General features: G+C 39.8%; 1 protein-coding gene across 2 annotated transcripts; it reads right to left on the reverse strand.

Moving 5' to 3' along the window:
* Positions 1 to 3262: 3262 nt before the first annotated feature.
* On the reverse strand, positions 3263 to 16639 carry sncb (synuclein, beta). Of its 2 annotated transcripts, none has more exons than XM_017432990.3 (6): positions 16468 to 16639; positions 15491 to 15621; positions 10350 to 10379; positions 10044 to 10129; positions 4740 to 4826; positions 3263 to 3415 (listed from the first exon to the last, which is right to left on the reverse strand). In XM_017432990.3, exons 2-6 carry the CDS (start codon positions 15609 to 15611, stop codon positions 3386 to 3388), a joined length of 354 nt encoding a protein of 117 aa, XP_017288479.1. In that variant the 5' UTR covers positions 15612 to 15621; positions 16468 to 16639; the 3' UTR covers positions 3263 to 3385. The 2 variants fall into 2 exon arrangements, with proteins under 2 accessions (XP_017288479.1, XP_017288478.1); XM_017432989.3 differs by having other exon boundaries at positions 15491 to 15624; positions 16468 to 16637.
* Positions 16640 to 16670: the final 31 nt, after the last annotated feature.

The raw sequence follows: 16670 nt of genomic DNA on the forward strand, positions 1-16670 counted from the left end.
TACATTAGAAAACATAAAAAATGGCTATATTTCAGTCAATTTTACAGATATTGTGCTAAAATTTGACATGATTGTAGCTGAGAGTTATTCACAACACATACTCTAAGTGTGACTCACTATGCAAGATCTTTGCTTAAAACTTAACCATTACTTGTTGGAGTCAATTTGTCTGCTAGCATAAAATCTCATAAACCAATTGGATGGATTTATGTCTAACTTTTAGAAAGTAATCACTGTATACACATCTGCAACTGAGTAACCTTAGGAGTCAATGCAATTCAAAAAGGCTATCACAGCTAATTGTCATTGGTCAACAGAAATTGGCTATAACTCAGTCAATTTTACAAGTTTTGAACTAAAATTATGTGTGGTTGGTGCTGAGAGTTATTCACAACACATACTATAAGCATGACAGCACATAGCTGTTATTTTCAAGGTTGTCCAAAATGGCTACAGCTTCATCATTTCTCAGCATAAGATGATCTGAGTTTAAAACCCTGCTATGAAAGGCAGTGGGTGACATGCAGTCCTTAAAGAAATACTGGGCTTTTAATTGTATATAACACATTTAATTTTGTGCTGTGAACCCCACATGTCTTTGGAAACTTGTTTGATGAAACTATAAAGCAGTTTTTTTTTTAATTACTTTGAGCTTTTCCTGCACCCCCAAAAACCATGCACACTTAGATGTTACTGAGGGACATAAAACTAATGTTGGAGACAGTGGATGTTCAGCCGCATGCGCTTATAAAAGACAGAGAAAATTTCATTTTGAAGGAGCCTGGAGGAAGCACAGCTATGCCTCCCACACACACACACACACACACACTTCTGAAACACTAGCTTTCAGACTGATTCCTCGCTCCAACATTCCCTCTGTTCACTTTGCTTCCGTTTATGTCCTTCCAATATAGTTTTTGTGTAAGATTTAGGCTTTTGATATTTCTTTTATTTATAAAAGTCTTTCCTGTCTTGATGAGAACGCCGTGTCCTGACAGAAGTAGTCTCACCATCAATTCAAAGGCCTCAGCCAATCGCGAACCGGCACTGAGATCTGTTGCCTGGCAACCATGTAGTGTGATGGAGGGAGGCGTGCAGCCGAGGACCAAGGTAAACAGTTCTGATCTCACTCCCATCAGGAACTATCAGTCTGCCAAGGGCCAGCTCCTCAGCAGCGTGTTAGTAATGATGACCGTGGTGATTCATTGATGAGAGCTCTCCACAAAAAACGAAAAAAAAACCCCAAAAAAACAAAAAACAAAAACTCACCACAGAATCAGAGCTTCTACAGTTAGCAGCAGTGTTAATTCCACCAAACATGGCAGGGTATCACATTGCATGAACCCGAGAGAAAAGTTGTTATTTCTTTATTTGCCAAAATAAATACAAATAATACAATCTGTCATGAAGCGCGACACTAAAAAGACAACTCAGGAAGAATCTTTTGTTTTCTGGAATGTTAACTTTGTGAAGTCATAATCCGCTTATATGATTTTTTTTCCCCGATTTCTTTTATCCTACACATTATTATTGTCTAAGAGTCACAGATGAATCAACATCTTGGCATTTCAGTAAGAGTTGTTCATTCTCTGCGGATCATTTGCTTTCCATTTTCTGTCCAAACTCCTTCATGGCGTCCGTAGCCTTGTCCGCAGCTTTTCCTATGGCTGCACGACTCTGACTGCTGGCCTCTTGAGCAGCTTGGGGAGTCAGAAAAAAAAGCAGCAGAGAAATAGAAAGTTTAAACAAATCACTGGGCTAAAGACATTTGAGGCAATACATGCAATATAATTATTTAGTACAGTACAAATAGTTTCCCATTCCTCTCTAACTGTGAGAAAAGCTTTTATCAGATCTAGTTTTAGTACTATTTTCCATTAGTTTAAAGGTTTTTGTTGACAACTAAACATTTAATTAGCAAGTTCAAGCCATACAAAAGTTTTAGTATGCACTTTAATTATCTGTGTAAACGATGACACTTCAATCAGGAGAGGCGCGTTTTACCTGTGTTGACCGTTTCTTTGGAGGAGTCTGCCACCTGCTGCACAGCATCTTGAGCTGCCTGCACTGGAAAGACATCACGAGGCGCAGAGACTTGTGGTTTTAAACAGTTCTGAGTTATTTGTGATCAAATAAAAGAAAAGGAACAATTCTGACTGTTAAAGTTGTGCGTGAAATGTCTGTACCTGCACTGCCTGTGACTCCTTTTGCAGCCGAGTGGCTCGTCCCTTTCAGACTCTCAAAGGACTTTTTGAACGAGGCCATGGCTCCTGTTTTTGACCCCCCTGCAGATTCCTCGCATCCGTCTGAGCCAGGGCTGGCGTGAGGGGTCCGTTTTAAACGCACCCCCGCCTTCCCCCCGACAGCACTTAGCCTGCACTTTCCGGCTGGATAAACCGAAACAAAACTGGCTCAGAAAGCCCTGATCAGACTGGCATCCCAAGTACGGCAGCGTGCTGCCAGGGGCTCGAGCCTGCTCAGCAGATTTTTTAACTAACCTTTACCCCTCACCCCAGACAGGAGGGAGTGAAGGGATAAACATGCCAGGAAGATGTACAATACAGCAGGAAAAAACCCCTCAAAACAAAAAAACAAGCAAAAAACAACTTTTTTTTTTCTTTTTACTTTTATTTACAGAGGATTTGTTGTCTGGCTTAACACAGAAACCTTTACATTGACAATTCTGCCATTTAAAGCACATATCAATATGACAACTATTATGTTTCCAAGACATAATATATCGACTCGTTAAAATCTTTAGTACACACAAACACGCTCACACATAAACATGTATACTCTGTCGGTTCCTAACAGATAGTTTTAGTGGAATGACTTCACGAAGAACTAGAAAGATACAATGTAAAAAACCCTTACTTGTAAAACAAATCAAATGCATAATAAAAAGAAGAAAAAAAAAACACAAACAGGCATCATTGACACTTAAAGAGAATATTAATGTATTCATATCTGCTTGCAACTGGTCATACTTACTATTTTTTTTTCACTCCCAATGTGACATTGGAAGATGATGAACATCTATTGCACATTTCTAAATACAGATACACAAGTACAAAGTCACAAGCCCTGGCTCTGGTCTCATTTCATTGGGAGGGAATCAAGGAAATGAGACTAAGAGGACAGAATCCTACATCTCAATAAATACCTACACCCAACACACTACATTAATAACATGACATTTACAATATATAATCATAAAAGATTTGTCTTGAAGGAAGAACAATTTTCAGTGGGAATGCTTGTCTTTTTTGTCTTTTTTTTTTTTTGCAACAGGAATATAATTGGAATAGTTTCAGCATTTGTCCTTTTTATTATTATTAGAAATATTATTGTGCTGCTGGTTGGATGGTTGTTCGGACTGATGCGTTTATGCTTCCGGCTCGTAGTCCTGGCTCTCCTGGGGGGGGGATAAAAAAAAAAAAAAAAAGAAAAGAAGGGAGCAAATTATAAGAGGCAGGCAGGTCAGGTTTGTGGCTCAGATTCAACTTTTAAGCCTTTAATTAAAACCTGATGGGGTAAGATTCATATTGTAATCCGTTGAAGGAGAATGCATGACATGGAGCTCGCTGCTGAGGGTGATGATGTCACTCCAACCCACAGCTGAGCTCCTGCGCTCCGGCCGACAGATGGCAGCACAATCCTACACAGAGATCAAGGACGAGCCGTGTGCACATTCCTTGTATCACTGGATTGTTGCACGTGCCACACACAGTTAAGTAGTGGGGGAAAAAAATTAAAATTATAACCTCAGCTGATCAGTTCATGCAAAAATCTAAATGTTGGCGGATTAAATGGATTTGATCTCCATCTCCTTCATTCACCCTGCCCGCACTCAGACTCCATATTTACAGCAATGCAGGGAGACCCTGACATTACCCACAATGCATGGAGGCACAGAGCGTCACCACCACACCCATTTCGACTGAGCTCGCACATCTCTGGTGTAGCAGAGGATGGGGGAGGGGAATATGATGCAGAAGAGTAGGAGGAAGATGGAGGAGGATGATACAGGCTGCTGAAAGAGTCGATTTTATCCAGGATCTCACGAAATATCTCAGATTTGCTCTATTTGTTAAAATGACAATTCTATTTTGTTATAATTTTGACAGAGAATATCATAAATTCTGGCAAATCCACAACTCATACTAGTAAAACTATCCACATTATTGGCATTTTGTGATATTTTATATACTATTGTAGCTATTTAAAATCTGCTTTTAAAACTGTTGTTTCTGCACCATTTGTCTCGTCGCTGACAGTCAGATTCCAAAAATAACCATCTGTGTCAGACTCACATCCTGCCTCTACACACACACACACAGAATGACACACACACCTCACTCAGAGTTGGTAGGTGGTGCTATATTCACTGTACTCCATGTTCAGCTGGGTGGCACTTGGCTTGTCGAGCCCCCTGTTTTTTATTTTCAGCAACTTGAACAATGACCTCAGCGTGAGCTGTAGTATTTGTGTGGGACATAAGTGGAGGGCAGCTGTGGAGTGCTATTGAAATGCAATCCAGCTAAAATGTGCAGCGATGCAGAGCGTGTGAATACCGATGTGCCTCCTTCTACTGTACGTAAATGGACCCGTCCCCGCCTGCAGAGCATCTCTTTACATAACATGCAAGGAGCTATCTGCAGCGTTTCATGTGAGCTTCGTGGCACGTGACTCGATAAAATGGAGACGTGTACGGGCTTGTGTCGTGCTGGCAGATTTACCTGCTGGGACTCATCATATGTCTCCCCTTCTGGCTCCAACATCCCCTCTCCCTGGCCTTCCATGGCCTCCTGCCCATATTCCTCAGGCTGTAGAGAAGGTGATAAAATAACAGAGATGAGGGGAAACAATATTAACTACAACAGACACAGTTCTAAATACTGCACATATATAAAGCTGGGCTTTTGATCAGTGCCTAAATTGTAATTTTTCTTCGGAAATGTTGCCTTCTGTCTTATTTGGGCATCAAACCACAGTTTCCTGGTTAAAATGAAAGGACCTAAAATTCCTTGTAGATTGTGCTAGACACTGCGATCTGTTAGCACTCAGAGTGCGTGTTATGAATGACTCTCAGCTATCATCACATCAATTTTTAGCTCAGTATTTGTAAAACTTATTGAGTTATAGCCATTTTTGTGTTTTCTAGGGGCAGTTGGTTCAGTGGTGCATGGAATATTTCTGCTGATGAACACACACACACACACACACACACAGGCAAAAACATTGTCATTTGCCTTTAGCCTGAAAAGGAGAGAAATGAGTGATTATCTAGTCAGTCCCATGGGGGCTGATGCCAAAAACTGGTAATCTATATGGTTAACTGCTGGTCTGTTGTCATTGTCTAAGAAAATTAAATGTCCCTCTCCTTGAAAATGTGTCAAAGTGGACACAACGTCTGACTGAAAATGGAAATCAAGATTGACGGTCCTCTTAGACAAAACACAAGTTTTCAGGTTTTTACATATGTCATTATGTTGTTGGCAGATGGGGAGGTCCTGGTTTTTATCCAGCGTAGCTTATGGGGGGGTCCAGAAGAAACATTAATTTGTCTGATTGTTACTTAGGAAGTTCATTTTATTGTTAGTTGTGTTCCTATGCAGGCTTTTTCTAACAACAAGTAAAAGCATTTTTAACATGCCCAAACTTATCTTTCCTCATTTGCTTTAACAACAACAACCCAGTAACTTGGTATCTTGACACCATGGCCCTAACACCAAAGCAGGTTTTAGACTTTCAGTATCTCAACCTGAAAAGCTCCACGAAGGAGACAGCTCTCAGTCTCTGCTGCACCTGCCGCTGCGAGCTCTAAAAAACAAAGCCAGTATTGGGTCACAAGTCGTTTATTTTTAAACGCAGCACTAATCAAGCCAATTAGGCCACTGAAGAACAGGCTGTAATCCTGTGCTGCTGTATCCAGATAGTGTTATTCCCACAAGTCCACCAACAAGATTAGAATGGCCTTAGAGGATGCATCATGGGATGCCACCACAGACACACAACTAATCAGATGAATCATTGCTTGAGAATTTTTTTTAAAAAGACTGAAAAAAAGAAACACGTATGTCTGGTTGGTCACATGTTGGAGACTTTAGGACAACTTTAATATTGCTCTCCATTATAAGGTGAAAGGCTAGGACTAACATTTTTGCCTGTGTTTGTGTGTGTCTGTTCATTTGCCTTTCATGTTAGCAAAATATCACACGGACCAGTAAACAAGTTTAAATTAAATTTTTAGAAAGTAATCAATGCATGAACATCTACAGCTTATTACCTTTTACACACAGCCCATTTCAAGATGGTCGCCACAGCCAACTGAACTCAGAAAACACATAAATGGCTACAACTCCAGGAAACTGAGATACAGTTTTGTGTGGTATTAGCTGAGAGTCACCCAAAACACATATTCTGAGTACTACACATCATTTCTGAACATGTTGTAAGATGATTTTCTTTTTAAACTCTGGCATGAAAGGCAGCAGGTCATGTGAATTCCTTCAAGAAATGCTAGGCCTTTAATTGCTTTGCTAACAAATCTAAAACACTACAATAAAAATTTACTTTTAATGTCTTTATAAATTTAGTTTTGGATGTAGAAGTGAAATTTCTTGACACATAGTCCAACTTACGTCTTATATAAAACAATCTAAACATTGCCTAATATTGTGTTGGTGCACTTGTGATGTTAAAACTGATCAGACATCTTCAAGCATGAACAATTAAAGATCTTTAAACAAGTTTATAAGGTAACTCCTTCCTGTGGTGATTTTGTTTTTAAAGAATGTAAGGATGTAATATCTTGAAAGCAGTGGCCATAATGCTGCTGTCATGCAGGTGTGTATGTCTTCTACAACCACGCTAAAGTTGGTACTAAACAACATTACATCATGGTACAGATTTTTTTCCTTTTTTAACTGCCTCATAAAGAAAATGGAGATCAGCACGGACACTCGTTGGATAGAAGCTGTGAAGCTTTATCCACAGCAAGCTGTGCTAATGTGGAAATGTATCCTGAAAATTTGTGCTACACTATGCAGCAACAGCAGCACCAAAGCCAGCATATACTCCTTACAAAATTCCTATTTTTCACACTTTTTCCTATTTCGGAAACATCAACTTCAACAGCTGACTGCTTATATAAAAACTTTTTTATTCCACTAACTTCATAACTTATAAGTTTTAATGTTTTGACTCCTGTGTTTCTGCAGTATAAGGTCAAACAGAGTTGACGTACTGCACAGAAATGGCCAAATTTTACCTCCAAACTGTTAACACATTGCCATCAGTGTAACAGTCTGTCATCAGGCTGTTGAAAAAAAAGACGTTTTCACTCTGATTGTTGTTTTAGAAACCAATTAGAACAGGCTGACAGATTTACTAGCTTAGTGAGTGGGTGGAGAAGGTCCAGCTCTGCAGGATGAGGGCTTAGGACAGGACGAGGACTTCTCTCTGTTTCACCGACACTCTGATGGAAAGAGGTAAAACGTAGCTCTCCTAACAAAATGCCACCTATTTATTAGAGGTAAAGAAAACACGCTGTCTGCACACACGTCTTCGTGATGAAAGCGAAGACAGAGAGGTGTGTGATGGAAGCGACGAGGTGGGGCTGTGTAATGGAAAACGTGTGTGTTACAGAAAGCTAAATATCTGGATATCTGAGCCATCAGTGCAGGGATGAAATGCAGGCTATTAACTGCAACTGAGTGTGAAAAGAGACTCTTGTTCTCAGGCAAGTGGATAAACACGGCGCTGCTCTGACTGATGACAGGAAAACAATGCAGGAAAATAAGAGGTTCTATTACACCTTCTGATGGTTATTGTAACTATAGATGGGTGGCATAATGATCATACATTATGGACACACTTTGTGAGCTTTATGACATGTTTTTCAGTGCAGTCAGAGAGCATTTCTTCAATTCTGATTCAAACAAACCATAAGCATAACTGGATATTGAACAGCCCAAAGGCACTGTGAATGTTTTAAAGCAGCAGATGCAAATCATGTTAAACTACTTTCATAATAAAATCATTGTACTTGGAATTTTGTGTCATGGCTTTTGGTGGTGTCAAAGTCAAGGACCGTGGGCCAGATCTGGCCCTTCTTACAATTTTTTTTTGGTACACAAAATAATATTTTTACATATAAGAACTTGTTTGCCAGTTCATGACAGATTGAGCCTCCAACACTTCTCATTCTGTCTTAAAACCTAAGCATACTTCCTACAGACACACAACAATTACTTAGCTTAGAAGTAAAGAATTACATTTGAATTTTTCAGAAACTATTTGGCTTTGAGTTGGAAAGAACAACTTAAATGTTCGAGTGGGACTGAAGTCAAACTCTTACAGATGAACCTGCAGCCCTCTCCAAAAAGATGTCAGCTATGGGTTGAGCTCATGTGCATCAGAGAGACAGAGTCTGCATCAATTTATGAATATTTTTTTATTTTCTGTATTCTCCTATGATTTCAGACTAGAAAGTTACTGGCTGTGCATTCAGATTTTTGAAGGATCATTTTAGCTGATTTGATGGATTGTGAAAAAAAACCCCAAAACATTAATAATCAATTAAAGGCCTAACATTCTTTGAAAGACACAGCTTTAATAATGAATGATACTGAAGTGCTCTTTTACATTAGCTTTTAATTTCCTTGAGTTATTAAGCTGTGTTGGTTTCATATTTTATATATGTCGTGGGACAAAAGTCATTCATTTTTCTGTATGAATAATTTGACATGAAACCCAAAATCCTTATATATTTTTTCAGAGACTACGGAGCAAGATTGGTCCTCAACAGGGAGTTTTGATTTTGACCTTGTAACTGAGTTTAACACCCATATCTGGCAGTGATCTTCAACTAGCAATCCAACACGATAATCAGTTTGCTCATTCAGTCACATCTGACTCAGACACTAGCATAAAGTTACAAGGAACTGATGCTGAGTTTGTCAGAAAGCTCTGCCTGTTTCGTTCAGCAGGATTTAAAAGTTGCTCTCGTGTCGGAGTCTGGGTTTCATCTGGGTTTACTTTGATTTTCAGGTCTTCTGTGAGGTTGTTTAACAGCTGGATATTATTTTATGTAACTGAATGTCACTGTTATGTGGCATTTCTTGCAAACTTAACTTTTTTCTGCAGATTTATATATAGAATTTATTATTTTGTTTACTTTGGTTTGTATGTATATTTCCAAATTTTGTTTGCCAATTGAAAAACCTGGATTTTGTTAATCATATTGCTGTCAGGATTTGGGTTTTGTTTCAGTTACTCTTTAAGTCTGTTTTTTGTACTCCTGTCATCATTCACTTCTCCTCAGTTTATCGCTTGTTTGCCTGCCACGCCCATCGTCACCTGCCCCAAGTTTGCAGCTTTTAAAACCTGGTCATTTCCATCACTTGTCCCTGGTCTGTTGTTACTTCATGTGCTGTCTGCTTTTCCCCTCATGTCGTGCCGCGCCTCTCATGTTTGCTACAGTTTTGTATTTTGTACCTAGTTTTGTTTTGCTGCCATGTCAGCTTTTGTTTTTGGTTTTCTTTTATTTGTAATAAATTAGTTTGTTCCTGAAGCTCATCATGACTCTTCAAATTGGGTTCACCTCACTCTCCACTAAACATGACAATTGCCAATTAAACCACCAAGCTTCATTTGTTTATTGTCAGATTTTATTCGTTGTTTTTCCATCATGTTAATTTTTTATGCTTAATCCAGGCCCAGTTCTGTTTTCTAGATTTTTGTTTTTCTGTTTTTTTTTTTTTCTTTTTGCATTTGTAAAATTAAATGAAGTTTCACACCAGCCTGATTCTGAAGACTTCAGTTCTTTTAATCACATAAGTTTGTGTCAAAATCCAAAAGCAAAGATGTTTTCAATAGTTGAACTTTAGTCAAATGAGTTGGCTTTGCCTGCAGGCAGGCATGTCATCACAGCAGGGGGCAAATTGATCAACTGATGTTTCAGTTGGTGATTAAACCCCAAACGATTGATTCATGACCAGATCTCCCACTTCGTGATTGCAGTGATGAACTGGACTTACGTTCATGTCAGCTGGGAACTCGTCCTTCTTCACCAGACCAGTGGCAGCAACAATGTTCCCAACAGCTCCAGTGGTCTTCTCAGCCACTGCACACACACACAAATACAAGATTACCCCAGCAGACTCCGCAGACACATTAAAAGCACAACGGCAGCTGTTTTATGTTTCCTAACTGATTATTGACCATAATGACCATTTATGCACAACCTCCTTTAACAGCACTCACTTCTGCAATAGTTTTATCCTGCTACGACCATTAAACTTGCTTTAAACAAGAAACATGTTAGTAGTAGATAGAAAACTCACCTGTGCCCACACTGTCTTTGGCCTTGCTACCTAAAATGAGAAAAAAACAAAAACAAATTAGTTAGAAAATGTGTTTTATTTTTATTTTTTTCAAATAACAATGCATTTAGAACTCATAGTATGGACCTTTTGGTGTTCTTTGCTTGTACAAATATCTACTCTTGAATTCATTCAAGTATAGACTTTAGGCTCATAAAACAGGCAAACATCTGCAGGGACTTCACTTCAGCAGTTGCCAAGTATGAAAAGAGCAATAGAGCTGAAAAGCAAATGCTCTGTGGTATAGTATTAGCAAACTTAAGTTCAGGAAAAGATTCGGCCATTTGTAATTGACTTTTAGTCAGGCTTAAAAGACAAGCTGATATAAGATTAGAGAATGATGTCACATTAACTAAGATCACATTCTCGTCACAAAGTCATCGTCGTGTGGTATTGACTTCGTCCCGGGTGCCACTATGATCCTGTTTCTGGTGTTCATGGATGGTATTTCAAAGTGCAGTCACAAAAAGAAAGTTGTCTGGTTTGGGAAGCTCAGGGTATCATCTCTTCTTTTTGCAGATGATATGATTCTATTGATGTCTTCAAGCCAGGACCTTCAGTGTGAACTGGGGTGGTTTGCAGCCAAGTAGGATTCAGCTGAAATGTAAGTCAGCTTCTTGAACAGTCTGCACGATTCTTAACCTGAAAAAAGGTGAATTCTCTGCCTGAAGCGAAGGAGTTTAAGCATCCTGGACCAGGGCCTCATTCGCAGTAATGAGGGTGTTGTTCTGATCTGTCATGGTTAAGAAGGAGCTGAGCCGACAGACAAATGTCGTGTTTTACTCATCTGTCTACATTCCAACCCTCACCTTTAGTCACGAGATATGAACCATGACCTGAAAGAATGAGATCTCGGAAACAAGCGACTGAAATGAGCACGGAGCAGAGCCTCTGCATCAAAAGCAGATGTAGTTCTGGCAAGTGATTAGGATGTCTCCTGGACGTCTCCCTCTGGACGTTTCCTAGTCATGTCCCACTGGGAGGTGACCCCTAAACAGACTCTGAGTGTTCATTTATAGCAATTCCTCAATCAAGCGTCCGTGACTCCTGGTCATTTTTCTGAAGTTTAATAGAAGGCAACAGGGCATATGTTCTTGTTTCTGAAATGTTTATACTCTAATCTGAAAGGTGGAATGTCTTTAAGAAACAGGGATAGAAGGCCAGACTCTTGGGATTACAATATTTTACCAACACATTAGCTGAAGTAACTTGTATCTGTAGGATCATCATTATAGAAAATTTGTTTTCTTTTGTTATAAATACATGATTGCTATAGTACAAAAAGCTGACACGACAATCAACCAGGCTAATTTAAAAATTCAACCTTTATTTCACAGCTTCCCAAATGATAGCTGTAAAATTTAATTGTCCCGATTTCATCGGAAATGTCACTATCAACCAATTACTTTGAGTACAAGTAAAAGAGCATCATTTTTCATCTATTATTCACTAATGGATTGAGATACAAGAGAAGCTGTGTCTGGGTTTCTCTGTGGCTTTACTGAAGGAAGAGTTATAAAACAACCAGTTTAAACCACAACCAAGGCATTATTCAGATTTCATCCATCCGCAATGAACTCTATCAAGATTACTGGCCAACTTCTGATCACTCAAGCCCTGTCTAATTTGCAGTGTGCCTTAACAAAACTATAAAGATTGCCTCATTACAAAGGGTGAGCCTCAAAGCAAAATAGGCTATCAATTAAGGACCAGCTTCTGTTCAATACAGAGAGTACTACACAGTATGTAATGTACAGTATGTAAGCTAGATCCTATTAGAAGTCCTATAATTTTATGTATAAAGCATATGATACTAGCTTAGATTGAATATTTAATATGGCTTCGTCTGTAATGAATAAAAAAACAAACAAAATGAGAAATTATATGGTTTAAAAAACTGAGTTTAAAACTAATTCAGGAAGTGTGCCCTGTTGTAAGAAAAGTTAATGGTCAAGGACAAATAAAAAGAACAAATTGATGACAATTGTTAATTTCACATACTTTATCAATACCTATTTGTCATTTTTAAACTAGCAACGTAATAATGGCATAACCAAAGTGAATTAAAATGATTTGCATTACTTTGTTTCATCAACTTTGGCTCAAACCATAGTTTAGCCATTTAAAGTCAATATTTATGCAGACTGATCAATAGAAGAGATCTGCCACAGTTAAACTGGTGTGACTGCAATGATTTATGACGGGAAAGCACTGCTTTAAAAGTTCCCCTGCACAAACACACAGTTGAGTCATAAAAGGAAAACAGCCCTATGAATCTATGCATGAATCAGACCATTTTCTGTGTCATCAAGTCACATCTCCTTGCCTCTCTCAGTCGGACTGAAGCAGCTGTCAAAAGGTGGACCAAAAACCTCTCATATCTTCCTACAAGACGAGCCTTCAAGCAAATCAATTTCTAGGGGCACCGTCATGCACAACGAGCAGCGGCAGAGACGCCACAGAAATGATGCTTCCTCTCGTTGTGTGGTGTGGACAAGAAGGGAAGGAGCCTGCACAGGCTCGACGGTCCGGCTGAATGACAAGGACACTGTGCTAAGGATGTTAGATGGTGGGATTCAACCTCTACTCTGACACATCTGACAGCTGCAGCTGGAATACCCAACGACTCCTGAATGCAGCCAAAACAAACTGCTGCGGAACGAAGGATACAAGCTGGTGAGAGCAGAACGACAAGCTGAGGTGTCACTGGGAGTTTGGACCCAACAACAACAACAACTCAGGAGCTGACTAAAGAAGAGCCTGGCCTCTGTGTGTGATTCCCCTGAAAAACACAAAGTACCAAACAATTCAAAGGATATCAGTCCAAAAACATGCTGTAGTTCTGGAAATTTATATAATCTCTCACTCAGAACTTAAAAAGCTGATAATCATATCTATATTTTTAAAAAAAAGTTAAATGTGAAGTTTATGTGGCTCTACTAAAGACTTAAATTAATAATTGCCTAGCAACAAAGATAATTAAATTATGCATGTTCACAATAAAAACATGTCAAACTCTGTAGTAGAATCTTTTACATGTGAAACTCTTCTGGTCACCGATAGATAAATTAAGTGATATATTTTGTGGGCAGCTGTGGATCAGTGGTTTGAGCAGTTGCCCTCCAACGAGAGCTGGAGGTTCGATTCCACCAGTATGCCACATGTCGAATCCCTCACTTGTAACAGATGTAGCAGAGTGCTGTATGAATGTGTGTGGATGGGGAAATGAGGGCACAGCTTGTGTTATAAAGTGGCCTGATTAGCTAGAAAGGCGCTATATAAGTACAGTTCATTTATTTTGGATTAAATCAGATTTTAGACACATAAGATGTTGTACGGCAAAAAAAAATTAAGTTAAAAGGACGTCTTTGCTGGTTTGAAAAACAGCAAAAATACCCCAAAACACAAGCAGAGGCCTTGAGCCAGTTTGACCCCAGGACGTGACTACGCGCTCAGACATTTACAGTCTGCTGCTGTCCAATGTGCAGAAACATGACGTGAGCTGCTCCCACCACCGACCCGCTGCCCCACCCCCAGCCATGTTTCCATCTCCTGCCTGAAATGCACTCAGAGCACAACTCGTGTCACATCTGGCACATCAAAACGCCTCCTTACCCTGGTGCATTATTTACTGTTTACTACTTCTTAGACGTAAAGCCAGTGCAGGTTTAGCTGCTTTTGATTTGGCAGAAAAAAAAAACTTATCACATATGTAAATGTATTCCACATGAGTGTGCAACGGTAAAATGAAGATGTTGACCAGCTGGTAGTCTGAGTGATTTACGATTATATTGTTGAAGAACTCAATCAAAAGAAAAACAAAACTGTGGTGTGAAAGAAGAGGCTGAAAACCATGTGTGCTGCTTCTTCCCACTTTTTACAAGAAGTGGGATTCTTTGTCCAGTTTTCAAGTAAGGGAAGATTTAGTTTTAGGGAATAAGCTGCATGAGATGATTCAGGCTATAAAACAGGAAGTGGGCAACCATTTTTCTCAAAGGGCCACACACTGACCTGGGACTGTTGTGAAGGGCCAGATCAACAAGCTAAACTCAATTCTATAAATTTTGTAACTATTTACAGGGTATGATTGTCATTTGCTACTAAGAGTATGTAACTGGGCAATAAAATTCAGAATCAGTCATACTAAGAATTTATAAATTCCTGGTAAAGAACAGACATTCACAAAAACATTTGTGAAAAAAAATCTGCATAGTAACATAGTAACAGCAGGTTTGTTTTTTGTAATTCTTTTGCTCCATAGAAAGAGATCTAATTTTATTTGTGTTTGAACTCGTGCACTGAAGTCACGTTTCATACCAGAGGTAGATGTGAAGGACAGCTGCCAGGTGACTGTCAGTGACAGAGGAGCTGTATTTGGATTTGTTGCCTTCGAATGAATGCAAAGTTCTCCTCTGCTTGGATCTTTTTTTCCTCAGGACACATTAATGCAGCGGAGTGCTCCAAACCCTCTTTGATAAACTCCCCATCAGAGAACAGCTCACTGTTTCTGTTGTTTTATCAGATATCACAAATCTAGTCTTGACTGCTCTTTCCCTAGATGTGTAAATCTTGGTTAAAAGGCCTCGTTGCTTCTAACAGCTTGGCCAGCGGTGTGTTTGATGGGTGTACTGCTTTTTATCTCCCTGTGTGCTGAGTTTGACGTAGCTAATTTAATATGCAACGTTCTGTTCACCACAAACTAAGCTCACTGTTTTACCTCGGACTGCGGTAAACAAACACTTAGAAGTTCATTTTGTCTTAAAAACTGTCACAAATACTGCTTCGCAGTGTGGAGACTCGGCTGCTGCGCACGTACACAGGCGGCTGAAGTGAACGCCCACTTGCCTTCAAAATAAAAGCAATACAAAACCCGGGTATAAAATATAAGCAGAAATATCAGATTTGCACTCAAAATGATTTCTATTTAATTTATGATTTTTCATTGACCTCTGATTCATGCATTCACCAGTAAGATGTGTGATATAAAACGTCTTCTGCTGCTGCTGCGTGCAGAAGGACAAACCCCGTCTTTACATGGGGGATTTGATTTCTCACTTGCATGCAAATACCCTGCAAACCAAAAAAACGTGTCACCATCTCACCTACAAACATGACTCCTTCCTTGGTCTTTTCAGCCGCAACTGCAACTCCTTCCTTGGTCTTCTCTGCGGCCACAGCCATGCCCTCCTTTGCTTTGGACAAACCCTTCATAAACACATCCATCTTGGCCAAGCTACTGTGGAGAGACGTGAGCTGTCAGAGGCAACCCTTGTTACAGTCACACATGATCATTTTCATAAAACACACATCTGAACCCCCTGTAGCTCATTAATTTTGAAGTTTAACATAATTTGGGTTATATTTTAGATGAAATCTTTAGTTTTGACATTAGAAGTGTGGTGGAAATTAAAGGCAGCACCGCCTCCTGTGGCAGATTGTGACCGCTGCAGTCCAGCCATCACCAGGCTCTAGTAAAACCTTCTGCTCACTCATGCATTCAACCTATTTGTTTTCTTCAAATCACCATCAATGCATAATATATATATATAAAAAGAATATATCTGAAATAAAATGGATAGGCGATCATTAATTATTGCTGGTCTGTAACGCAGCGGGATGACAGGAGTGCGTCCGGCCTTTTTTTTTCTTCCTTTTTTTAAATAAGGGACAGCACATGATATTAGAGGGTGGAATTTATTTCGTTGCTGGGGGAAGGGAGGCACGACGAAACCCACAGTGATATCAGCGGGGATTTCACGCGAAATTATATCTGCAAACCCGAGCACATCCGATCGAATGGTGGAAACGTTGTGAAAAATAATCGACTAAAAGCTTGCAGCCCGGAGAGGGATCCATCCATCAGCGTCCCATCCCGGATGGTGCAGGTCAAGGCTTCATCATCCAGCATCAGCAGCCGATCTATAAGCACCGACTGTTGAACTTAATGAGCCCCCTTTGCCTTATCCACTCACAAACCCAACACCTTCTCCCTAGCACGGATAGTGACCTCCATATGCTTCACATCGACATTAACTGAAAGGCTAAGGATTTTATATATATACATGTATATCATCCTTACCTGTTTCCTAACAGCCTCCGACTGGTCCCCGACGATTCGTCCTGCGCGCGCGACTCAAACTACACCGTCTAAAGCGGAGATATCTTCAGCTGATCTCTATAGGTGGGCCTTTCCTCGGGCAGATCTCCACTAACAGGGACGGCCCCCTTCACAGTGCGGCGGAGAATATCACGTATCCCCCCCCCCCTCCTCCTCTTCCTCAC

The sequence above is a fragment of the Kryptolebias marmoratus genome, linkage group LG9 (assembly GCF_001649575.2).
Source record: "Kryptolebias marmoratus isolate JLee-2015 linkage group LG9, ASM164957v2, whole genome shotgun sequence".
Taxonomy (NCBI): domain Eukaryota; kingdom Metazoa; phylum Chordata; class Actinopteri; order Cyprinodontiformes; family Rivulidae; genus Kryptolebias; species Kryptolebias marmoratus.

Bases quoted from the DNA above. Each gene is read 5' to 3' on its own strand.
- sncb (XM_017432990.3), bottom strand. From the start codon at position 15,611: ATGGATGTGTTTATGAAGGGTTTGTCCAAAGCAAAGGAGGGCATGGCT. The intron at 10,380-15,490 runs GTGAGATGGTGA...TTCTCATTTTAG, and splicing joins GGAAGGAGTCATGTTTGTAG to GTAGCAAGGCCAAAGACAGT. The intron at 4,827-10,043 runs GTAAGTCCAGTT...CCTTCTCTACAG, and splicing joins AGTTCCCAGCTGACATGAAC to CCTGAGGAATATGGGCAGGA.